Source organism: Sceloporus occidentalis, unplaced genomic scaffold (genome assembly GCF_023333645.1).
Source record: "Sceloporus occidentalis isolate IW3139 unplaced genomic scaffold, rSceOcc1.0.p SCAF_3, whole genome shotgun sequence".
Classification (NCBI taxonomy): Eukaryota; Metazoa; Chordata; class Lepidosauria; order Squamata; family Phrynosomatidae; genus Sceloporus; species Sceloporus occidentalis.
In genome coordinates, this window is record NW_028316983.1 from 73,482,485 (window position 1) to 73,508,515 (window position 26,031).

The following is a 26,031-nucleotide window of genomic DNA, read 5'->3' on the forward strand; positions in this document are numbered from 1 at the left end:
GTTGGAAGAGACCGCGAGGGCCATCCAGTCCAGCCCCATCCTGCCATGCAGGAACTCCCAGAGAACACCCTTCATTACTAGAACACTGTTGCTATTTGATTGGTGACATGATGTGTTTGGCTTTCCTGTTCATTCTTTAGAGATGTATATAACGGATGAAAGTAGACATTCTGGTTGGATCCCAGCGTAGTGACTAGCATTATAGCTCTGCTTGCTCTTTAGTTTAAATCCACTTTCAAATTTCTTTGGTTTTTTTTAGCAACTAAGGGAGTAGAGGTGGATTAAATTAAATATAGTAAGAAGGAAAAAGCCTGAAAGAAATCAACAGGCCACTATTAAGGAGGCACGCACCTCCGCTACGGTTGCCATAATTGTCCACTAAAACCCTTAAATGTCCTACATTTTGGGCTGAGTTTTGTCCTGCAGTTGTCCTACAGTTTGGTCTAGATTTTGTCCTACATTTTGTCCTGGGTTTTAGTGGACAATTATGGCAACCCTAAGTCCTCCTCCAGCCAACGTATCAGAAGCTACATCTGCACTGAAGAAATAACCCAGTTTGAGACCACTTGACTGCCATGGCTCCCTACTAGGGAACTCAGGGAATTACTGGCCTGTTACAGACAGCCAAAATAAAGCTGCTTCGAGTCACAGTGGAGGTATGGTGTTTCAACGATGCATGCGTCCTAAGAGTCCAGAAGCCACACTCCAGGGAGCATGGCGTAGGTGCGACTTCTGGACTCTTAGGATGCATGCATCATTTAAACAGCATACCTCCAATGTGACCCGAAGCAGCTTTATTTTGGCTGTCTGTAACAGGCCATAGTTTATTATTGTGGCACCAGCATTTTCTGACAGAGAAGGCTAAATGTCCTCACTGAAGAAACAACCCAGTTTGACGCCACTTTATTGTATTTTACTTCAGTGGAACTAACATGAGACAGATCTATTGCCATAGATTTACATGGCACTTTTCAGAGATTAGTTAGACAAGTAGACATTTCCCTGGCCTCAGGTTTACAATCTCAACATGTTAACTGCCATGCCTCAGTATACTACTATGGAACTCTGGGAATCGTGGTTCATTGTGGACCCAGAGCTTTCTCTCTCTCGCTGACAGATAATAATAATAATAATAATAATAATAATAATAATAATAATAATAATAATATTTATTGATACGCCGCTCTTCAGCCAAGGCTATCAGAGCGGCTTACAATTTGTTAGAAGGCTAAATTTGTCACAAAACTACAATTCCCAGATCTCCACAGCATTGAACCGTGGCAGTGCCGAGGAGGGCCATTAATTCCTCAGCCTACAAATCCCAGAATTCACTGCGCCACGGGGGTTTAAGAGGTGTCGAACTGGGCTACTTCCCACTTATAGACCACAGAACAAGAGGGAGGAGGCCGTTAAGGGCGGGGCCACAGCGGAGTGGGAGTGGCGAAGAAAAAGGGACGAATTGAGAGAAAAAAACTTGATAAAAGGGCGGGGCTTTTTCTGGCCCCATCATGCTTTGCGCGCCAGGGCAAGCCCCGCCCCTTTTTAATCGTGTTTTCCTTCTGAAGCGCCTCCTTTGTCTTCGCCACGCCCACTCTGTTGCTGTTGCCCGCCCCCATCGACCCCCTTCCTCGCGTGCTATGGTTCTGCGCGCAAAGCATGATGGGGCCACAGCAAACCCCGCCTCTTTTAATCGCGTTTTTCCTCTCAAGTGCCTTCCTTTTTTCTTCGCCACGCCCACTTTCCTGTGGCCCCGCCCTCAACGCAAAGCATGATGGGCCAGAACAAGCCCCGCCTCTTTCAATCGCGTTTTTCCTCTCAAGCGCCTTCCTTTTTCCTTCGCCACGCCCACTCCGCTGCTGTGGCCCCGCCCTCAACAAGCTCCCTCGCACGTACGAGGCTCCTCCTCTCGCGATACGTGGCGTTGTCGTCATCATCGTCGGGGGCGTGGCTGCCGCAGTGCCCGCCGCGGCTGTGCCCCTGACGCGACTCGAGCGCGGCGATGTTGGCTCTCAGGGCTGGAGGCGCCTGAGGAGGCTCTCCGCGTCAGTCATGGCTGAGCCATCGCCCTCACCATGAGGAAGGGCCGCTCCCGAGGGGAGAAAGCGGGGCCCTCGGCGCTCCCGGCCCCGCGGAGGATGGAGCAGCATCCCCGGCTCTCCATGGACGCTGGGGAGGGCGGGCGCGGGGGCAGCGCCGCCTGCAGGGAGCCGCCCGAAAAGGTACGCAGGGTCCTGTGTCTGTCTGTGTCTGCACTCGTCCCCCCGTTTGCGGGTCGGGTTAATACCTTCTCTCTAGGAATGTCTGGGTCCTCCGGCGCAACTCTATGGTCAACTTTAACTGAAAGCTGCACCGAAAGACCTAGAGAGGATGCTCCTCCAGAGGAGTCCTATGGCCATGCCTGGCAGATGCTGGCCCCAGAGTGGCCCTGGAGCACCGCGAGATCCCCAGAGAGGGCGCCTCTCGGGTAAAAACACGGTGCTTTTGTCCCCATTGAGCATCGTCCCGTGGCCCTGGCCCTGGAGAATGTGGAGGACAGGTCTAGTAGCTGTGTGTTTGGGAGCCTCCGGAATGAAGGTGGTGAGGGCCGCAGCCAGGTGGCACCGCTGCTCCTCAGGCGCCTCTCATTTCTAGGTCCGTCTTAATATAAATATCATCGCCACCCTCTCTCTCTGCCTCTCTTTTAAAGGCTGCGTGGTTCAAGGGGAGCAGAGAGGCCCCAGGCTCTTCCTTTAAAAATAAACATGAATAATTAAAAATAAAATAAGAGTAAGCCCCTTCCTCCGCTGAAGCAGCCGTCCCCAAGGAGCCCTTTGAGAGATTTGGTTTTGGACTTCAGCTCCCAGAAGCCTCAGCCACGTTGGCCAACAGCCGGGGATCCTGGGAGCCTATCTCCAAAAATCCCCCAAAGAGCTCAGTCTGGGGACCGCTGCTAGAGACTGATACGGCTCCATCTGCTGAATCCTTCTTAAAAAATTAAAAATACGTACATTTTAAAGCATCGCCTTTTAGCAAATGTTCACTTGGACTGCGTGAAAGGGGCTGGGTTGCCACATCGTTTACTGCAGCGGTCCCCAAACTCTGCTCTTTAAGGGGTTTCTGGACTTCGGTTCCCAGAATCCCAGGCTATGGGTCGATGTGGCTGAGGCTTCTGGGAGCTGAAGTCCAAAAGAATCTCTTAAAGGGCACAGTTTGGCGGCCACTGCTTTGGCGGAAGAAAGAGTTCAGTTTTCCTTTAGTGTGAGTAAAGGCTTCATGGAAGAACTGGACTCATTAATGGACATCATATCCCACTTGCCACATCACTGCAATACACTGTTATGGCGCTCCTATTGCACTTTAACTGCTCTGGCTGCCTCCTGGTGCATTCTGGGGTTTGTAGTTCGGTGAGGCAGAAGGGCTCTTTGGCTGAGAATTCTTAATCTCCCCTCCCTAAGCTGCAAACCTCAGGAGGCAGCCAGAGCAGTTAAAGTGGAATAGCAGCATACAGTGGTACCCCGGCATACGAATTCACCGCTTTACGAAATTTCTGGGGTACGAAAAAGTTAGATTTAAAAAAACTGTTCCGGCTTACGAAGATTTTTTCGGGTTACGAAAAAATTTTCGGCGCGAAATTTAAATGTGAAGCGCGGCTAGCGGCTTTCCAGCAGCTTTCCAGCGCCTTTTCGGGTTGCGAAATTTATCGGGTTACGAACGGCGCCACGGAACGAATTAATTTCGTAACCCGAGGTAGCACTGTATAAGAGTGTAGTGTGGTAATCTGGTATGTAGCTGTACACACTTTTTTGTGTGTGTATGATACTGTAATTTAAAAATATTTTTTAGTTTTGCCAGTTGTTTATGTCACAGCTATTACCATTAGATCCATTGATATATGGGAATTACGATTTATGAATAAAATTAGTACCAAAAACATTACTAAGGATTCTGTATGTGTGTAATATAGGAGCAGGTCAATAGGGGTGACACCAACCCTAGTGAGGCTGTCAGCGGGAGATCCCCCATGCTCCTCTGTAGGAAGAGACGTGTTTGTTGTTAACTGCCTTGGCATCGGCCCCAACTCATGGCGACCCTCCAAAACTTCCTGTCACCCACTGCTCTGCTCTGCTCCTGCATAGTCATGAGACTTCTCAGTGCTTTTATCAGAATACATATGAGTGTGTACAGAAAACAGGCTTTCTTGGATCAAGTAAGATTCCATCAAAAAGGCAATAACCACCTTGGCTTGGCAGCGTCTTTCTACTGCCCTTGGAGCACCCACAAAATCATGCATCCTGGCGGGAGCCGTATTACGGATACCTGGGCTACAGACACTCATTTGTAGGGTTTGGCTTTTTAAAGGCTTCTCTGGGTTGTCATCTTTCCTTCAGTGTCCTGTCTGTTGACTTGAGATGCGCCATAGTAAAGAGTAGTACACCCCATTTCTTAGGATCTACTCTCTTGAAAGAGGAACACTGTGCACTGATACAGAAGGGACTCAGGAGCTGACAACATCATACAAATAAATATGAATAGATTAGAACAGAGAGCTGTTATAACCAGTACTGCATTCATATTGCATAAACCCTGCTGGTTGTCACTATTGTTCACTATGGCTTGATGCTAAAGACCACCAAATGCTTTACAGTAACTGGTTTAATGTGTGCATCTAGTTGTGGTCACTCTCATGCCTCATCAGTAAGGTGTTTCACCAGTTATCAGATAGGAGTCATTGCTGGGTGTGTAGAAACAGAAAATGGAACAGCCCAGTATACTTCTTTTCAGAATACTACATTGACTTGCTAAGCATGCAAGTCAATTAAAGCTGTTTCACATGTTGCTAGAAGAACATGGGATCCTGCACTTCTGTAGCATGAGTACCAGTGCAAACAAGCATACCTAAAAACTTCATGTTTTTACATCCACTGAAGAGGTTGTCATTGGTTATAATAACTGAGACAGCTGGATTGATTGACAAAGATTCAGACTTCCAAATAGGTCCAGATGGATTTTTGAGTTGTATGTTCTGTCTCATAGTATTAATTTTAAGAACCACTAGGGAACTATAGCTCAAACAATATTAATATAGTTTTTCTGGTGAATACTTGCAATGATGATGTAGTGCTATAGACTAGTTTTTGTACTTTGACCTGTAATCAGTAAACAACAAAGGTTAAGGTGGCTAGATAATCATTTTAATGTACTGTACGTCTTTTTTAAAAAATGTTTTTAATTGTACCGGTTTTTTTAATGCTGTGAAGCCGCTCTGAGTCCCAGTCCTGGGGAAAAAGAGCGGGATATTAAATAAATAAATAAATAAAATAGATAGTTTCTATAATTAAGAAATATTACCTTTCTGGACCAAAAGGTATTGTCTGAGACTGGCGGTTACAAATGCTGAGAGCAGCTTCACACACATTTACAACTTGGACGTCTTCTTTCTTCCATATGTTGCTATGCTCAAAAAGAGAACCTGCATGTCTTGCACACAGGGTTTCCATCTGAAGAATGAGATAATATATGGCAGACAATAGAAGTATGACTGCATTCATGCAACTATTTTTAAGAACTAAAGAGCCCTGGAGGGTCAGACCAAAATCCTGTCATGTCCAGCAACCTGTTTCTCACAGTGACCAATCTCTGGTTAACTTTCCCCTGATGTTTTTTGCCAGCAATATTGCTGATATTGAGAATAGATATGTTGGCTTTGGTTGTGGAAGTACTGTATTATTTAACAATTGTAAATAGTACTGATAGATAGGTACTACATATTGTGAATCCTTTTAAAGAATTTTATAAATATGGTATATATTTATATTATTCAGCCAAGAAATCACTAACTTTGGGGCGAAGCAGACAGACCAAATGGAGTGATCCATGGCTGCTCCAGCCACGATCACTCTGGGACTTCAGTGACTGGACACCATAATCTCAAAGCTGGCCACTGCCATGGTACAGAATGGGCTCCTGACAGGAGCGGCTTCATTAGCTTCTGGCTGCTTCAGGGACATACATCATTTGAACACCACGTCCCCAAAGTGCCTGGAGGGTGTTTTATTTGGCCCGTCTGCTTTGGGCCTCAGTGATATTTTCATCTGTATACCAGTCAAGGAGGAAATATTTATATTTGGTCCTTGCTGTCTCAGAAGAGATAAGGTAGCAACAAAGGAATGAAGGACGAAGAAACAATAAAAGAATACTGCCGTACTCAGATGAAGAAACAGTAAAAGAATACTGCTGTACTCAGATAATAAAACATTGAAAATGGAGAACAGAACACTAGGTTAAAAAAAATTACACAGTTTTACACAAATCCAAGAAAACACCAAATAGAAAAGCTTAAATACTTGCTAGGATGGTGAAAAACTATCAAGGGGTGCATTCACACTGCAGAAATAACCTGGCTTTACATCATTTTAACTACCATAACTCAGTGCTGTGGAATTCTGGTAATTGTAGTTTGTTGTGGCACCAGCTCTGGTGGCTTTTTCGGAGCACCGACATGACAGGGCAGCAGTGGAGGCAGAAAAGGAGATGCTGTGGCCGAGTTCGGGGCCAAACTTTGCATAGGCAGCAGATGAAGTGGTTGCTGCTGCTGCTTCTACATCACCACCTTCAGCTGAAGTCTAGCACAGGATGTGGCAATAATGGCTGCTGGTGACCATCTAAAGCCATGGCCTAGAAGAGAGCCCCACACCAAAAAAGTCCCTCTCCTCTCCCTGCTGCTTCCACTGCCAGAGCCTGGTTCTTAATTCACTTAACTCTGGCAGTGTCAGGGCTGTTCTCTTGCCCTCCCTCCCCAGGAGCGAGTTTCCTGGTGACTGCAGATTGAGCGAGCAGCTCTGGAAAGAACCCCACAGCCATTGCCCCCTCTAGCTTCCTAAGGGCAAAAAGAATCAGCATCTGGAAAAGAAGGTGGACATCACCTGCAAGCAGTGGCTCATGGCCGCGATTGCATCCAGGGCAGATGAACTTGCAGGAGTAGCAAAAAACCTTGTTAATGAGGCAGATGATGCTGGAGGAGAGTTTTAAAAAAACACCAGCAGAATACAGTCTCATCCCTAGATGGTCCACTTCATGGTCCCTCAACTGATTCTGATGTTTCTTCTCTCTTAAAAAACAATCATGCCAGACAACCACAGATTGTCCACATGGATGGCTGAGATAATGATACCTTTGTTTCCTGATGGTTCTGTATTTTTAATAATATTTTATTAGAGATTTTATATAGACAGATAGATATGCACACACGCACACACACACAAAAGAAGGAGGAAAAGAAAAAGGAAGAAAAAAAATTCCATAACTCAAGATATAATAAATGTTCTATGTGTAGTTTAATGGTTCAATGTACTTGGTTTCATGCACAAAAGTATTAAAAATATTGTATCAAATCGCCTTCAAAAGTTATGTGTATAAGGTGTATATGAAACATAAATGAATTTTGTGTTTAGACCTGGGTCTCATGATGTAAATAATAATATGGAAAACGTCCTCTGAGAAGTGGAGGCTAGCCTAGCCCCAGGCACCTTCAGTAGCTGCTGCCCAGTCGTTCTGAGGGTGCGAGGCGGAATGTACGAGGAGAGGCGGTCCTTTAGGTATCCTGGGCCCAAGCCATTTAGGGCTTTATAGGTAATTACCAACACCTTATATTGAGCTCGGAAGCGAATGGGCAGCCAATGGAGATCTTTTAAGACCGGTGTTATATGGCTGGTCCTGGGAACACCAATGACCAGCCGGGCCGCCATGTTCTGCACCATTTGCAGCTTCCGAGTTTGGTATAAGGGTTGCCCCATGTAGAGTGCATTGCAGAAATCCAATCTCGAAGTTACCAGAGCATGTACAACAGTTTCTAGGTCCCTCTGGGCCAGGTATGGGCGCAGCTGGCGGATCAGCCGAAGCTGATAACAGGTGCTCTTGACCGTCGCATTCACCTGAGCAGTCAGGTGAAGCGACGAGTCAAGGAGCACTCCCAGACTGCGCACGGAGTCCTTCACAGGGAGCGTGACCCCGTTCAGGACAGGTGGAACCACCGCCATTCCTGGACCAGGGGGACCTATCACTAGTACCTCCGTTTTCTCTGGATTCAGCTTGAGTCGGTTTTCCCTCATCCAGCCCATTACTGACTCTAGACAGGCCACGAGAGGAGAGACGCCATCCTCAGTCACTGCATCAGTCGGAGACATAGAGAAAATGATTTGGGTATCATCAGCGTACTGATAAACCCGCGCCCCATGTCTCCGGATGATCTCTCCCAGCGGTTTCATGTAAATGTTAAATAGCATGGGAGACAGAATGGCCCCTTGAGGGACCCCGGTTTTAAGGGGCCTCTCGTCGGAGCACACGTCTCCCAGCTGCACCATCTGGGACCTCCCGGAGAGGTAGGAGCGGAACCACTGGAGCGCAGTGCCCCCGATCCCCACCTCTGCCAGGCGTCCCAGAAGGATACCATGGTCTATGGTATCGAAAGCCGCTGAGATGTCCAAGAGCACCAGCAGGGACACGCTTCCCCCGTCGATGCTCAGATGTATATGCAAGTGTTCCAGAATTCAAAATACTTCTGATCCAAAACATTTCGGATAAGGGAGATTCATCTTGTATAAAAGATGTAGAAAATAGAAATAGATCTGAACTCAATGAGTCTCCTTTTTTTGGAAGTTTGTTAACAGAAGCTAGATGGCCACCTGTCGGGGATGCTTTGATTGAGAGTTCCTGCATGGCAGGGGGTTGGACTGGCCCTTGTGGTCTCGTCCAACTCTATGATTCTATGAATGCTAAAATATCAAATACATTGACTTGTGGATAAGTCGACTCAGATTTTTTGGGGTCAATTTTTTGACTAAAATTTCTAGATTTATACATGAGTGCATACAGTAATTAGCAAAGTTAGGTGAAACTACAGGGATCTCTCCTTTTCTTTTAGGAAGAGTTTTGGTAGAGGTTGCCACTTTCTAACAGAAAATACCTTTTTTCTCTCTGGATACTGTTTTTCTGGAGCAAACTCTTAAAATGTGATTGTTTTTTTTTTTAAATGAAAAGTGAACCAACAAAAATTCCTCTCAGCCCTGTGTAGAAATTGCTTTGGCAGTAAATTACAGCTCTTGGTATTTTGCCATTTTCCATAATAAGTGGAAAATACTTCACCATTGCCAATCTTTTCTAAAGCAAATCTTAGATTCGCCATGTGTAGACATTTCTTTACAGCTCTGTACTCCAAATTTGAAATGAATTGGATAAACTTCATAGTCACTGGTGAAAAATAAACATTGTAACTTTTTAGGTGTAATGACAGCTATGAATATTCTTAAACAACTTGCTCCTGTTCCAGAGCATGTCTTAAATGTGTACATTTCATTTTATGGTTGTGATTTGCGTTTAGTTTAGAATTGCATCCGTAGTGATAGAGTTTAATTTACCTGTTGAAACATTTGTTCACAACCCCACTAAATATTATAGTAACTCAGGGGTGCCCAACTTGGAAGAAGGTAGGGGCCGAAATTAAGATCGGCTAAGGTTGTTCGGGCCACCAACAGTTTTAGGCGAAATGTAGGACATTTAGGTGAAATGTAGGACATTAAAAATGGGGCATGACCAAATAAAAGCTGGAAGCAAAATGCAAATCCATACTTCTTAGCCATGCTCAAAATAGAGGACATTGTGGAATCCCTCCTCCTGGACAGGAAGGCTAAGATGGGGGACATGTCTGGGAAAAGGAGGGAAAGTCTAGTCACCCTACCAAGGAGCAAGGCATCCCCTCCCTTCCTCCCTTCCTCCCTCCCTTCCTCATTTCTTTCTTTCCCTGCTTCCTTCTTTACTTCCTCCTTTCTATCTTTCTTTCCCTGCTTCCTTCTTTCCTCTCTCCCTCCCTCCCTCCCTCCTTTCCTTCTTTTATTATTCACTTGTTCCCTCCCTCCCTCCCTCCCTCCTTTCTTTCTTTCTTTCTTTCTTTCTTTCTTTCTTTCTTTCCCTGCTTCCTTCTTTTCTTCCTGCCTCCCTCCTTTCCTTCCTTCCTTCATTTCCTTGCTTCTTTCTTTCCTCCCTTCCTCCCTTCTTCCTTTCCCTCCCTCCCTCTTTTTCTTTCTTTTCTTCCTTCCTTCCTTCTTTCCTCCCTCCCTTCTTTCTTTTCTTCCTCATACACTCCCTCCCTTCTTTCTTTCCTTCTCCACTTCTTCACTTTCTTGATTCTTTCTTTCTTCCCAGAGGACGAGGAGGATGACGGGAGAAAGAGAAGAGGATTCTCCACCACTGTTGTCCTCCTCCTCCTCTGCTGAGTCGTTCACCTTTCAGGTGTTGGTATATGAATTTCAGTGCTTCATAGTTTGAAGTTGATTTTAATGGCAAGTGTATACGTACAACTAGGTACTGTATACACTTGACTATAAGTCAAGAGCAGGTTTTGGGGCAAAAATTTTGGATTTTGGTACGACCTATGGATATGTCGAGGACAAAATTTAGGGGCATGTAGCAAAGGATGTAAAGGATGTAGCAAAGGAAAATGATACCAAAGAACTTACAAAATTCCAGCAGAGTCCATCCATCTAGCATGCATTTAGTCACCTTATCCACAGGTCAATGTAAGTGCTGTACTTTAAACCATACACACACACACACACACACACACACACACACAGTACTTACATTGACCCATGGATAAGTCAACTCAGGTTTTTTTGGGTCAATTTTTTAACCGAAATTTCTAGACTTATACATGAGTATATACAGTAATTCTTGCACATTCTAAGCAAAAATGCAACTTTAACTTAGTCTTACAAGTACACGTGTCCCTCCACATTTGTGCCTTTAACTTTTGCAGATTTGATTATTCACAGATTTTATTAATATGTTCTCTCTAGGAATATCTAGGTCCTCCAGTGCAACTCTATGGTCAGCTTTAGCAAAAAGTCGCACTGAAGGACCTAGACTGAAATTCCTAGAGAGAACACTCCACTAGGCATTCATAGTTCTTCCAGTGCAATTCTTTGGTCAGTGTCTGGCAGATGTTGACCACAGAGTTGCACTGAAGGACCTAGAGATTCCTAGAGAGGTGTTATCTTAGTTAAAAATATAGTGTTTATGTTATTTGCGTTTTTCCACATTCATGGGAGTCCTGTGCCCCTAACACCAGTGATTGTGGAGGGATGAGCGTACATGTTTAGGGATGGTTGTGCACCATCTCATCTATTCATCCATTATTTTCCTCCTTATTCTTCACCATTGCTGCTGCTGTTAACTGCTCTCTCCTGACTGATGTTGTGCTTATCTGGATTTGGATGAGGGACATGTGCCACTGCCATTAAACTATCATTTAATATGATGCAGAACCTGCAGGAAATGCAACATTGTTTTTTTCTATCCATTAAGAGCTATTGTGGTGATTCCCCACAGATAATGATGAGTGAATTTGGGCACTCAGATACTTACTTGGGACAATTACAATCTGTTGTAGGTGAGAACCAAATGAATGCCAAATTCATGACTCTGTGGAGTTGTATCATTGGTTCCATCCCTTTAACATTCTTGCTGTTCTATTGTTTTCCAAAGATAATTCCTGTGTCTATTTTTGCTGTCTGATGTAGTTTAATGATTAACAGATTAAGAAATTAATTTAGAAGTCTCTGTTTAGGTCTTGCGTTTCCCATGAGCAAAGTACCTGGTTGTTGGGAGGCTGCTCCTTATCTGCATTATGAAGTTAATACTGTACTGGATTGTTATAGCACTGTTATTGCACTTGTGCTGTCATGGCTACTTCCTGTGGGAATCTGGGGTGTGTAGATTAGTGAGGCCCAAGAGCTCTCTGGCTGAGAATTCTAAATGTCCCTCCCTAAACTGCAAATTCCAGGATTCCATAGGAGGCAGTTGTAGTAGCAAAAGTGGAATAATAGCACTACAACAGTGTGCTGTGGTATTGTGTAATATAGTATCTACGCTGCAATGTTGATATGCACATGAAACACTTTGAGCATTCAAGAACACAAACACTAAGTATTATTAACTACCTAAATCATAACCCCCAACAGTTCCCATTTGGCAGAAGCAGTTCTGATTTGCCTTCTGCTGTCCCACATTCTCACCTGCTTTTAAAATGTCCCAATTTCTCTCTCCTCCTCGTTCTCCCATTTCTCCCTTTTGTCCTTGGATTACATCTGCTGCTTCAAACTGATTTCAGCGTGCAGAAGTGGTTTGCACTCAATTGACTCGACTGCGGGTGAGGAGAAAATGGAATATTGCTCTTTCCAGTATATTTAGGCAAAAGCAATCTGCTGCAGCCTGTCTTAGGTTTTATATATTTCCTCATTCATATTTTCCCCATCTACCACACTCTCATGTTGCGTGGCCATGTATGCTGTTTTTATCTGTGAAATGTTGGAGAGTATGCTAAATAATAATATCACTTGAATAAATCTTTTTGTAGGAAAATGTTACTGAAACGTAAATTATCTGTATTTATATCAAAATACCTCTCCCCCAATAGCTTGTTTAACACTGAGTCAGGCTGTATACTGTATATACTCGTCTATAAATCAGTCTTATGTATACGTCGAGGGCAGGTTGTGGGGCCAACATTGTGGATTTTGATATGACCTGTGGATAGGTCGAGGGTACTCAAGCATTCTCTCTCTCCCTCTGTGTGTGTGTCCTTGCCTTTGCCTCAATAGCTGTTTAAAGATCACTGGCTACAAAGAAGGGTGGGCACTTAGTTTAGGAGCTTTATAAGCAGCTTATAGTTGAGTACAGTAGGTTTTAACCTCACACTAGAATTGGGCAAACATACCAATATTTTGTCTCAAATGGAATCAGGATTTTGCAGGCATCAAGTCTGTTCACATAATTGGAGTAGTGGACTACTTTTTATTGTTCCATCTAATTTCTGCCCATCAAATCTAGCAGGTACCAAGTTCAGATAGTCGTGCTTCAGTAGTTAAAACTCAGGAAACCTTTATACAGTAACTGTAGATCCAGTCTGGAGACATAAATTGTCAGAACTAAACAGCAAGCATTAGTATTGCCCAATTAAACTGCACACAATTTCAGATTCAAGGCAGGATCAATTTTCATTCCGTACAATTAAAAAGCACATTTATCCCTCTCTTTCCCACATCACTCCTTCTTTGCCTTTCTAGCCATATTCCTCTCTCAAGGAACAACCTTCAACAGACTTGAGTCATGCCTGCCTCCTCACCAGTTAGTTCTCTACCTGTGGCCGAAATCACTATGTCTCTGCAATAGCTGTTTCTATGTGATTGGTTATCATATAACCTTCCCAACGTTTTATGGCAGGGAAGGTACATTTTCAACTCCTGACACTAGCTTCTCCTTCTCTTAAACTATGGTTATAATAGAAAATGAGTTCTACATACCGGAATGTGCAGCTGTAAAAAAAGGGGAGAAAAAGAGCCAATATTTCTTAAAATAAAATGAAAGACTCTGGAAAGAACAATACTAATGCTTCATATTAAGAAATAACACATCATTCAAGGTATATTGTAGTCACATAAATTAAGATTTTGCAAAATATGCATCTTTCATTTGTTTCAGTGCTGTAAGTTAATATGCATATTATACTTCATTTTTTTTTAGTTTTTTTGGTATATAAAATGATGGGGGTTTTCTGAAAATATGGAGAACACCTGTACAGTCGGCTCTTCTTATACACGGATTTTTATACACAGATTCAAGCATCCACGGTCTGAAAATATTCCAAAAAAGTATAAATTTCAAATATCAAACCTTAATTTTCCATTTTTTATAACAGACACCATTTTGCTATTTCATTATAATTAATGGGACTTGAGCATACACGTATTTTGTTATAAACGGGGGATCTTGGAGCCAAACCCCAGCGTATAACAAGAGTCCACTGCATATACCATATTCTTGTAGGCAGATATAATATAAATTGCTATTATTGATTCATACTGATTCATTTATGTGTTTTACATCAGTTTTTTATGCAACTATAACGGCAGTCCAAATCATACACTAGGAAGTAAGTCCAGTTTGAATTAATGTGTAGGATTGTATACTTTTTGCAACTAAAGCTGCAGTTGTACACATACACTAGGAAGTAAGTTGTTTGAATTAATTTGTATGGTTGTGTATTTTATGCAACTACTGGCCGTTACAGATGGCCCTAAAGGTGTGGCTTGACACCGTCCCTCTGAGCAATGGATCGGGGCCATGGCAACCTCATCCAGCCCTGATGCTGCTCCTTTTTGGGGTGGAAAAAGCCACCCTTTCCACTATGGTTTTGGCTCTTCTGCGTTCCTGCAGCGTGTAGCGTCTGAACGCCGTGCTGCCAAAGTGCCACAATGCTGCCCACTGTCTGTTTGGGTGAGTGGTGTGACACCGGATTGGGTGCATCAACAGGGTGTGTGTCACCTAAATGCCACAGGCCCATGCTGCCCCCAAGCCAGTTCTTACTGCTGGTCTGTTTTGACCCTAAGGCTGCAGTCCTAGACCTATGCTAGGAAGTAAGATGTTTGAATTAATTTGTAGGATTGTGCTGTCAAGGGTATAAATATTTGATCATAATGTTCAAAGCTTCTCTTAAGATCAAATCAGGATATTTACTGAGAAGGATTTCCAAATTTATATTTAAAAGTCTCATTGAGAAAAACAATGTTTTCTTGCATTTCAGAGTTGCAGTTTCACTAGGGAATGACCTTGATTCAGGTACCCACACCTCTAATTTCTCTTAGAAGTGTAACCGAAAGGAGGGTTTAATTTGTAGTTCCTAAAGGACACCCCAGTTTTTTCATTAACAACATCTATATACACCACAGTTATATCTCCTGGAAAACTTACAATTATAATAATACAAATAACACTATTGAAATATTATAATGAATATATGAGGAAAATAAAGCTAAAAAAACCAACCTGAAAAAGATGAAATCAAAGCAATAGTGTTTATTAAATGCCTGGTTAATGTTTAATGAATTAAAAAGGCTGCAAATTATTGTAGGTAAAACTGCCAGTTTATATCTCAGTTGAAATCTTTGCCTCAGTGCATTCTTGTAAGAGCACTGCAGAAAATCAGTAATGAAGTCCAAGTATGTTGTCAAAATCAACTCTGAAGAGGCAAGCTAAAAGTCAGATGGTTGCCTGTATTCTGTCATTCACTGTATGAAGTAATTGCACAGGTTTTTATATCAATATGGGTTTTATCAGTGAATATGTGTCCTATAGTGATTAAAAATAGATGGTGTCTTTCATTCCCCCCATTATGGTTGGTACCTGTTTGGTGCTTTTAGTGCTTCCTGAACTAAACAGGTATACATTCTGACCATAATAGATTTAGATGTCATTTAGAAAGAATGTAGGCATTTCTACTTCTTGTCCCATTCTCACTAAAAATATTTGAAATGAATAGTACATTTCCTTTCCTCAACTGATCTTGCAAAATGAAGTGTTAGATTGGTGGGTGAAGTGCTTTGTGTGTCTGGGTTGGGCTTTCACGTACCTGGTTTGTGTTTTGAAATACTGTAACAGCTAAATTTACTGTGTAAAATTGATTTCCCTAGAAAAATGATCATGGCAGACTGCTGGTGGTACCAGTGAACCTGCTCATGTACAATGAAATTAAAAGATACCATGGCACTTATCTACACTTCTAGGTATCTGCATTGTTGTATAGGCTGCTGTCTGTTGTTTGGTGTATTTTTGGCATGCATTTGGTTGCATTCATCCTGAAATCAGCCCAGTGTTTTGTATAATGTACACTAAGAAACACTGCAAATGTGTTCTATCTCTTGGGCTGAAATGAAATCAATTCTAATTTTAAAACGTTCTTTAACCATTTTTTTTTATAATTAACTTAGATACATATTTATGTTATTTTGTAAATTGTAGAGCTTTTGTATTGAAGGAATGACTAACAGTTTTTGTGTAATGCTTTAATTTGCTCATGTTCAAAATACATTTGTAGTATACTTACAGTGTGTGTGATTGCATTTTACTTGCGATAAATTTGCAGATGTGAAATTAGCATGAAAATAACTTGAAATATGAGTGGTTTTATTTTGAGTGAGTTGTACTTACAGCTTGTCCTCTAGTATACGGTAACTGAATAGTATGAGTAGAATGTGTCCTGTTACAAAGATAGAAACCTATTTTTGATTAAATGAGAAATTTAATGTCAGCACAGATTTTCTGAACAGGGAAACTTCCTAGTTCTTGTTAGACTGTAACTTACAGATGGGTGAGCATTGGGTACATCACAAAATACTTACGATAACATCATTTGACAGTAATTTGCATGCTAGTAATAACTGAGAATCCAAGGCATGCAGTCATACTTATCATGAGCTAAGTTACACTATATTCAATAGTGTTTGTTTTGAGCAAACATATTTAAAAGTAGAGTAAGTATGAGGATTTATACACAAAGTAGTGTGTAAATAAATTGCCATTTCTGTTTTAATCTGACTTACGTTCACTGGTTTTTTATTGTTGTTTCAGGATGTTGTAGTAGAACCCATTTCTTTGCGCTGCCGAAAGCTCAGTAATCCTGATATCTGTTCATCAACTGGGAAAAGTAAGCTCCATCGTCAACTGAGTCAAGATGACTGCAAACTTCGGAGGGGTAGTTTGGCGAGCTGTTTGTCAGGTAATTTTTCCCTCTTCAAATCATACTAACTGATTACACATAGTAGGAACGCAGTAACTGAGCGTCAAGTCTGGTTTCCCCTGGAATGGGTGAGGATTTGTTCTTTAAAACTGATCGTAACATTTCTTTAAAAACTGTTATTATCCAGGGTAGATGCATACATTTTATAAGAGAATATTATACTTTGAATTTCATTAGTGTGCTCTTGAGACCTACAAAACTGTTCATCAGGTTCAGGCTGAGGGAGGAAGCACAGAAAAGTCCAAAAATCAAGCTGGATAGATGTTGAAACCACAGATCAAGGGTCTCAACATCTTGCCAGGCTGACTGGGATGTGTCTGCCTTCCCGCATCCTGCATACTGATGAAGATTTATAGTCTATTTACTAATGTTATGATATTTTAGTGCTCCAATGAAAGTATTACCCAACCATGTTTTTAGATTTTGGTCATGGACCACGTGGCTTTGTTTCTTACTCATATTACTATAGAGTTGTGCTATTATATTACAAATTAAAAATCTGGCCAGTAAAATGAATTTTGATTTTTTTTCCTCCTTAAAGGAAAGCAGTTGCTTCCTTTATCCACTAGCATGCACAGTGGTGTAGGACAGTCAGCATGGCAACCATCTGGAGAATCATCAAATTTGGTTCGCATGAGGAACCAGTCATTGGGACAGTCTGCTCCATCACTAACTGCAGGTTTGGTATGTCTTTTTTGTATTTTACAGGTTTTTTAAAAGTAGCTTAAAAAAAGACATGGTGACTTGCTTTTAGATTCCTTTCATCACTGTATTTCTTCAGTGTTTTTATTTCCAGGTATACATTACCTTTACTTCTAGTTAATGCTCATTTTATTTCACTGGAAATAGATTGAAGAGTCATGGGGCACAAAAAATCCTTTAAATTATATGTTGAATTGAGCATAGAGGAGCAAGTCTTAGGGGCAGAACAAATCGCCTGGCCTTCTGAAGGTGTATTGGGGCTGTGGCAACAGCATGTTGCGACCCCAATTTACTTTCAAGCCACCAAAACAAAGGAGCAGCTAAAAGCCAGCTTTTCACCTGTGCTGCAATGCCGTCAAAGCTTCCGTGTCAGCAGCCAACCAGCTTCAAAACATTTTGGGGGCTTGTGGCATATAAACACAATGCTCCCAAGTCAACGGGAAGTTGGCTTTTAGAGCCGGTCTGTTCTGGCTCTTTACTTGTATAGATGAGCATTGTTGCTAATAGACATGAGTTATATTTAATAATATTCAGCTTAATTTTCCAGTATGCCTATTGCTTAAAAAATTAGTCTAGTTTTAAGTCTGCATTAGGCCCTGGGAAGCCTAGAACTTAATTTGATGCAAAGCAGTCACCGTCCTTTGCCCTTTGTGCTGTGAATAAAACCTTACTAGACATATCTCTCTATTTCTGTTACTTGTCAGAGTTGGAAGCATTGAGAAGGCCTTCATCTGCATTATGGAGGCCTCACTTCCATGCATGGATGATAGTTCTGTGATCCCTAGGTATTAATGAGAAATGAGTTTCTCTGCTCCCCAGTTTGTAATGTGGAGAGATGGAACTAGTACAGGCATACTTCATTTAACAAATCCTCTGACAAAGAACCTCCTTTTTGCGTAGTGTTTTTACACACTCCTACCCCTTTACTCCTCGTTCTCCATCTGGTTGGAAATTTTTAAGTATCCACATTAGGTGATGATGAAAGAGGGCTGGAGAAACATAGCATGTCTGCAGTAAGTAATGCAATAAAGTTGGATTGGGATAGAATGGGATTTTGCTGCAGTCAATCCTGCTGTAGCTCTGTGTGTGTGTGTGTGTGCGCGCGCGCGCGCGCGTGCGCACCTACAACAGGCAAAGTAAACAGCAGCTGCATCCAGAATCCCTAAGTGAGAATATGTGACAGGAACAATAGTGAGAAAAGGGGCAAGCAGATATGCCTGAATGTTTTTTTTTAAAAAGCCTGAATCTATAAATTCAGCCACCAAAATGTAAATCATAAACAGGTGGAGGCTGGTACTTGATATTCCTTGATATTCCTTTTGCAAGCAGCCTTCATGTGGTTCAAAATGTTTTTGACCACTTGTGCAAGACTTACCTAATTTGGGTGTTCATATCCATGGTGTTAGTTTTGAATAAACAGTTTGGTAAAACACATTGAACTGCTCTTTTGTGTTGTCGGAACCTCTCCCTATTCTTTCTATGTTATTTCTGCTTCTGGAACCATTTTTTTGTTAGAAAGGTAATGCCTAGAAATCAAATTACTTTGTTTTCTGAGGCGTACCAGTAACGGGAATCCACCATTGTGAGGTCCATAAATCCTTGTGTGTGGTGCATGCAACAGGCTGACTAATTCTTTTACACACTTTTAGACGCAGACTCCCAAAGAGTCAGGAGTGCAATATGAAATGGCTTTATTTTACAGTACCCTTAGTATTCTTCATGGTACCTAATATATTCCAGAACTTGCTTACACTTACTTATTTTACATTCAGGATTTATTCTGTTGGATAGTACAAGCCTCACTGAATGGCTGTAGTTTTAATGGTCTTAAGTTTGTCTTTAAATGCAGGTTAGTTAAATAGTTAAATTGACTATGAAGTATAGCAAGCTATAATTTGGAGAGAGTAGGATGGAGTTGGTTCAACTTTAAAGATGTGATTTTTTTTTTAATTTATTGTTTTCAAAGTTTTAAACACATACAAGGGACAAAAACAAACAAATGAACAAAAACAACAGCACAAAAGAGCCACGTACACTTTATAATACTTTCACATTAAATATACATTTACCTAGACAGTATATACCTCACTCCTCTTCATCATTATACATTTAACATTAATAAAATACATTTAACATATACTACGCCTTCCGACTGTCTGGATCTCTGTACAATGTATCAATTTTCCATTGTTTTTATGTTGCATGTAGTTCAAATGTTTCCCTCACAAAATATCCCGTTTGTTCAATCCAATTTTCACCCCTAGATTTCTTATCATGTAAATTTTTGAACAATCTTCTACCCTGAAGTTTCCCTTAAGCGAGTAAAACTATATGAGCATATTACCAGAGATGTTAAGAGCCTATACTTGGTTTAATACTTAATTGTTTTTCTACACAAGGTACCCAAGTTATATAATCCAGTTTTCTGGAGTAGATTTTTTTTTTGTCTTATTATTTGTAAGCCATTTTTACCTTATAAAACTACTTCAAACATAGAGGACTATGTAGGCGACCTACAACCTAATTTTGAGGAACTTAAATTCAATTTCATTGTTCTATATACATTCATATTTTAGAGATACAAATTCAAATTGAATTCTGATTTCTGAAGTTATCACATTACTGTATCTCACCACTTACTAAGTGTCATATTACATAATTAACTCAAAATCACGATATTTTTCCATTTTCTTTCTATAAATTTGTAAAAGGGTTCCCATTCTTTTTTAATGGATTCTTCACTTTTTTCCCTCATCCAACAAGTCATCTTATCCATTTCTGCCATTTCAAATACTTTCATTATCCACTTTTCCATGGATGGCGTCTGATCAGATTTCCAAAATGTAGCAAATGAAATTCTAGCACAGGTAAGAAGATAAAAAATTAATTTACCATGTTGTTTCTGCAATTCTGAATCGATCATACCCAACAAATATGTTTCAGGAAGAAAAGAGATTTGAATATTTAGTTCTCTAGTTATAATATTATGCACCTTTAGCCAATATTGTTTTGCCACCCTGCACGTCCACCATACATGGTAGTAAGATCCTGTTACTTTAGAGCATTTCCAACACTCTGGTTTGCTACCTTTGAACATCAAGGAGATTCTTTGCGGAGAGAGATGCCATCTATATGTCATTTTATATATGTTCTCCTTTAAATTCTGATTGCTAGTATATTTAAGACCTTTGGTCCAAATATTCTCCCATTTTTTATATGCTATGTTATAACCCACATTCTGTGCCCATAAGATCATACTACGTCTGATTACCTCCTCCTCCGTATCCCAGCTCAGAATCATTTTATAAAATCTGGCGATAGCATTTTTCTTTCCTTTCCCCATTATCTCTTCCCATTCATTTCTCTTGTTACATATGCCTGGTTGTAGTTTATCAACTTTCCATCTTGCTTTTAGTTGCATATACAAATACCAGTGGCATGAGATGTCTAAACTTTGTAACTCTTCCATTGTTTTGAATTTTATTGAGTCTTGTGTTACGTTAATTAAATCTGCGTATCTTAGCCATTTTTGCTTGGGTATACCTTCCCTCCCAAAAAAGGCTTCGTGTGGAGAGCAGCTGTGAGCTATTTGATTACATAGTCTCAATTTTAATTTGTCCCACACCTTCAACAATGATCTAATTATAATATGGTTTTTACATTCTCTATGGATTTTATCTTTATTGTAAAATAGGTACCCATGAAACCCAAATCTTAATCCATCTCCTTCTAAATTCAATATATACTCGTTTTCTAAGAGGATCCATTCTATTAACCACAGCAATATAGATTCAAAATAATAGATTTTCAAATTTGGGAGTCCCAGGCCCCCCCCCCCTACTTTTCTCATCACACATTATTTTCTTTCCGATTCTGGCCTTCTTTTTATTCCAGACAAATTTCATTATATCATTTTGCCACATATCCAAAGGTTTAAAAGAATGCAAGATCGGAATAGTTTGAAATTTAAACAAAATTTTTGGAAGCACATTCATTTGAATAACTGCAATCTTCCCCAAAAGAGATAACTGAATATTCCCCCATTTAACAAGGTCTTGTTTGATGTTCCTCCACGTTTCCTCATAATTGTTATGGAATAAATCTGTATTCCTATTGGTTATCGTTATTCCTAGATATTTTCCTTTTTTTGCTGTTCTGAATCCCGAAAGTTCTTCCAAATTCTTAATAGCCACATCGTCCATATTTTTCGTCAGCATATTGGTTTTGTCCTTGTTCACTTTGAGCCCCGAAGCTTTTTCAAATTCTTGTACAAGGTTAATTAACGTCTGATTACTGTTACGGGGGTTTTCCAGGATATAAACCACGTCGTCGGCAAATAACCTCATTTTATAGTCAGTTTTCTTAATTTTTAAACCTTGAATCTGTTCCTCCAACCTAACTCTGTTATTCAACATTTCCTATACAAATATAAACAATAATGGGGACAGAGGGCAACCTTGTCTCGTTCCCCGTTTTATTTCAAATTCTTCAGATTTACTGTTGTTTATTATTTCGCCCTTTGTTCTTTATATATTACCTGAATCCATTTCTGGAATTGTGCCCCAACCTCCAGCTTTTCCAACATAGTGAATAACGTTGTCCAACTAATGTTGTCGAAGGCTTTCTCGAGGTCCATGAATATCAATGCTAGCTCCTTTTCACTATGTTTTTCATAATATTCAGTAGAATTCAAAATAGTACGTATGTTATCTTTTAAATGTCTCTTTGGCAGAAATCCAGCTTGATCTTCATGGATCCATTCTGAAAGTACTTTTTTAAACCTTTCTGACAGGATTGTGGTGAACAGCTTGTAGTCCGTGTTCAGTAAGGATATCGGTCTGTAATTTTGGACATCTTTAGGGTCTCTATTTTCTTTCAACAGAAGAGTGATGTTTGCTTGTTGCCAAGTCATGGGATATTTTTGTTTTCCAATTGCATTCATTGTGGCCTTAAGTGGGAGCAATAATTGTTCTTCAAAATTTTGGTAGTATTCAATGGGAAATCCGTCTGGTCCAGGAGACTTCCTTTTTTCCCCCTTTTTGATGGCTTCTGTAATTTCAGCCGTAGTTATTGGACTATTTAATAAACTTCTTTGTTGAGGAGTAAATATTTTCAGATTTGCTTTCTTTAAATATTCTATAATTTCATCTTTGGAAGTTGTACTGTCACTGTATAATGAAGTGTAGAAATCTTGAAACTCTTTTTTTATCTTTTTTGGATCAGTAGTAATTAGTTTCTCTTTCGTCATTATTTCTGATATTATATTTCTTTCTCTTTGTTTTTTTAATCTATATGAAAGCCATCGACCTGGCTTGTTAGCCTGCTCAAAATGCGTCTGTTTCAAATATCTCAATTTGTTTTGTAATTCCTCACTCTCTTCCAAAACCTAGCAGATAGGATTAGGCTTAAAGAAATTAAAGATGTGATTTTAATCATGTCACACTATTAATCAGTTAGTGCATAGATTCTTGAACTTTTGGTGCACTACCCACAGAGAACTTAGGAAATCCAGAGAACGGGATACAATGTGGAAACCATTTTATGTGTGTGTGAGCATTCTTTAGTATACAGTGGAAAATCTTTCATGTGGAGTAGTGACTGTGTACAGTGGACTTTCTTGGAAGTAACTGGCTATATTTCAGATTTTCATAATTGATGTTAAACTCTGGACTGTATTATTATTATTATTATTATTAACCTTTATTTATGAAGTGCTGTAAATTTACACAGAGCTGTACATGCAATCTTTTTAGCTAGACGGATCCCTGCCCTCGGGCTTACAATCTAAAAAGACATGACACAGAAGGAGAAGGGAGTGGTGGAGGGAAAGGGTAAGAGGTCCAGCAGTTCCTTTCTACCTCCGAGGCCTGGACCAAGGCAGATGGACTGGAGGGAGGGCTTGGCTTCCTAATGGATGGTTAATCATTTTCCAGGGAAAAGACATACTCTCAAGTAGGATAATGCATATACAGTACATAGCAATACAGGAAATGGTTTGATAAACAGGCACCAAAAGAACATCAAATAGTAAGCAACAATTATGCAATGCCTGGGAAGGCTTCTCTGAACAGGATGGTTTTCAACTCTGTTTTGAAGCTAGTTAAAGAAGTGATGGTTCTTGCTTGTGGGGGAAGAAGGTTCCAGGAGTGAGGGGCAGCAAGTGAAAAGGGGCGAATCCGGGATGGGGCAGAGGAAATCCTGGGCTGGGACAGCAGACCTTGACTACCAGAACGGAGGGCCCTGGTGGGAAGGTGAGGAGAAAGAAGGTCTGATAAGTAAGGAGGGGCCAGTCCATGGAGGGCTTTAAATGTCGACAGCAGGAGCTTATACTGAATGCGGAAAGGGAGGGGGAGCCAGTGAAGGGATGCCAACACAGGAGAGATGTGGTCAGCGCAGTGGGTGGAAGTGATAATGCATGCAGCTGAATGCTGAACAGAGATTAAAGGATGGAGGTGAGAAAGAGGAAGCCCAGCCAGGAGTACATTACAGTAATCAAGTCGTGAGATCACTAGGGCATGAACTAGGATCTTGGCAGTAGAGGCGGAGAGATATGGTCGGATTTTGGCAATATTGTACAAAAAGAATCTACAAGCCTTGGCTGTGGTCTGGATCTGAGGGATACATGACAGAGAAGAGTCAAAGATAAAACAAAGACTGCGGGCTTGCTGGACGGGTTGAATAGAAATGTTGTCCACAGAGACAGAAAAGGAGTGTTGAAGGGTGGGCTTAGGAGGAAAGACAAGAAGTTCAGTCTTGGACATGTTGAGCTTCAAACACCGATGGTGCATCCACTGCGAGACAGCTGTGAGGCAAGATGAAACTTGCTGTTCAAGCCTTGGAGAAAGGTCAGGGGTGGAAAGATACAGCTGGGTGTCATCAGCATACAGATGGTAGGAAAAGCCAAGAGCGCTAATGAGTTTTCCTAAGGACAGTGTGTAGAGAGAAAACAGAAGGGTACCCAGAACAGAGCCCTGGGGAACTCCAACAGATAAGGGAACAGGAGAAGAAGTCTGGCCCCCTGCAACTACTGCAAAAGATCTGCCAGACAAGTAAGATCTAAACCAGTCGAGAACAGAGTCTGAGAACCCAAGATCAGAAAGTATATCAACTAGAAGACAGTGATCAACAGTGTCAAAGGCAGCAGACAAATCAAGAAGGATGAGAACAGAGTAAAGGCCATTAGCCTTGGCCTGTAAAAGGTCATTCGAAATCTTAGTGAGAGCTGTCTCAGTAGAATGCCTTGGGCAGAAACCAGACTGAAAGGGATCGAGGATGGAGTTGGCTTCAAGAAATTCAAGACAGCGAGAATAAACAACCCATTCCAAAACCTTAGGAAGAAAAGGAAGAAGAGAAATCGGACGATAGCTAGACAAATATTTTATTTGCTTACTTATTTCAAGGAATTATATCCCACTTTTTCCTCATAATGGAATTCAAGGCGGGTTACAATAAGAAGCAAAAATATTAATTACAAAAGTTAAAAATAATTAAATATTATTAATATTAAAACACAAATTAAAAATGCATAGTTAAAATAAAGAAAGCATTTACAGAACACAGGACAACAGAAGTAAAATTCAACCACCAAATACGTGACTAAATAAAAATGTCTTCAGTGGCTGGTTAAAAGAGAACAGGGAGGGGGCCAACTTGACCTCCCATGGCAGGGAATCTCACAGTCTGGGAGCACTCAAGGAGAAGGCTCTCTCCTGAGTCCTTGGCAACCGCACCAGCAAAGGTGGTGGGACTGAGAGAAAGCCCTCCCCTCCTGATCTTAGCATTCTGGCTGGCTTGTATAAGGAGATTTCAGATAGTCTGGACCCAAGCTGGTTAGGGCTTTAAAGGTTAAAACCAGCACCTTGAATTCTGCCCAGAAATGGACCAGTAGCCAGTGCAACTATTTCAGCAAGGTAGTCACATGATCCCTGTAGCCAGTCTCAGTCAACAGCATGTCCACAGCATTTTGAACCCGCTGAAGTTTCTGAACAGTTTCTAAGGGCAGCCCCACATAAAGCTCATTACAGTAGTCCAAAGAGGATGTCACCGTGGCCAGATCTGACTTCTCAAGGAATGTGAGCAGTTAGTGCAACTGCACTTCTGACTACAGCCAAAACCTGGGCATCCAGGCTCAGATGGAAAGGAAAGATTGAGTTGGTTGTCATCAGCATACTGGTGTCACAAAACCCCAATACTCCAGATGACCTCTCCCAGCGGTTTCATGTAGATATTGAACAGAATGGGGGACAGAACTGAGCCCTGAGGGACATCACAAGCTAGTGGCCAGGGTGTTGAACAAGCGTCCCCCAGCACAGTCTTCTGAGTTCACCCCTCTAAGAAGGACTGAAGCTACTCTAAAACAGTGCCCTTAAGCCTCATCCTAGAAAGGCAACCCAGAAGGATACCATGGTCAATGCTTTTGTCAGTTTGGTGAATGACCTGTGCAGGGAACTGAACAGGTCGAGTGTGCCCTGTTGTTTTTGCTTTCTGTAACAACCATAGTATCTTCTGCGCTACCTCTCTGGGATGAGACTAGGGGCACTGTTCTGCAGTGGTTCCACTCCTTCTTGGAAGGGCAAACTCAGGAGGTGGTATTGCAGGTTTCTGCATGACCCCATGACCATTGGCCTGCAGGGTTCCTCAGGGCTCAGTTTTTGTGCACCATTCTATTTAACCTGTACGTGAAACTGCTGGAAGAGGTTATATGGAGTTTAGAAGCTGGGTGT

General features: G+C 41.3%; 1 protein-coding gene across 3 annotated transcripts in view; it reads left to right on the forward strand.

Moving 5' to 3' along the window:
• The first annotated feature begins 1,925 nt into the window (after window positions 1-1,925).
• The window catches only part of LOC149316225 (microtubule-associated serine/threonine-protein kinase 2-like), a 216,441-nt gene continuing 192,335 nt past the window's right edge, over window positions 1,926-26,031 (forward strand). For 2 of the 3 annotated variants that reach the window (XM_089515049.1, XM_089515050.1), the window contains exons 1-3: window positions 1,928-2,219; window positions 16,438-16,585; window positions 17,148-17,290. In XM_089515049.1, the coding sequence (XP_089371175.1) occupies window positions 2,073-2,219; window positions 16,438-16,585; window positions 17,148-17,290 (438 nt within the window). In that variant the 5' untranslated portion in view covers window positions 1,928-2,072. Of the gene's footprint in view, window positions 2,220-16,437; window positions 16,586-17,147; window positions 17,291-26,031 lie in introns of all 3 variants that reach the window. The other variant, XM_089515054.1, reaches the window with a different exon arrangement.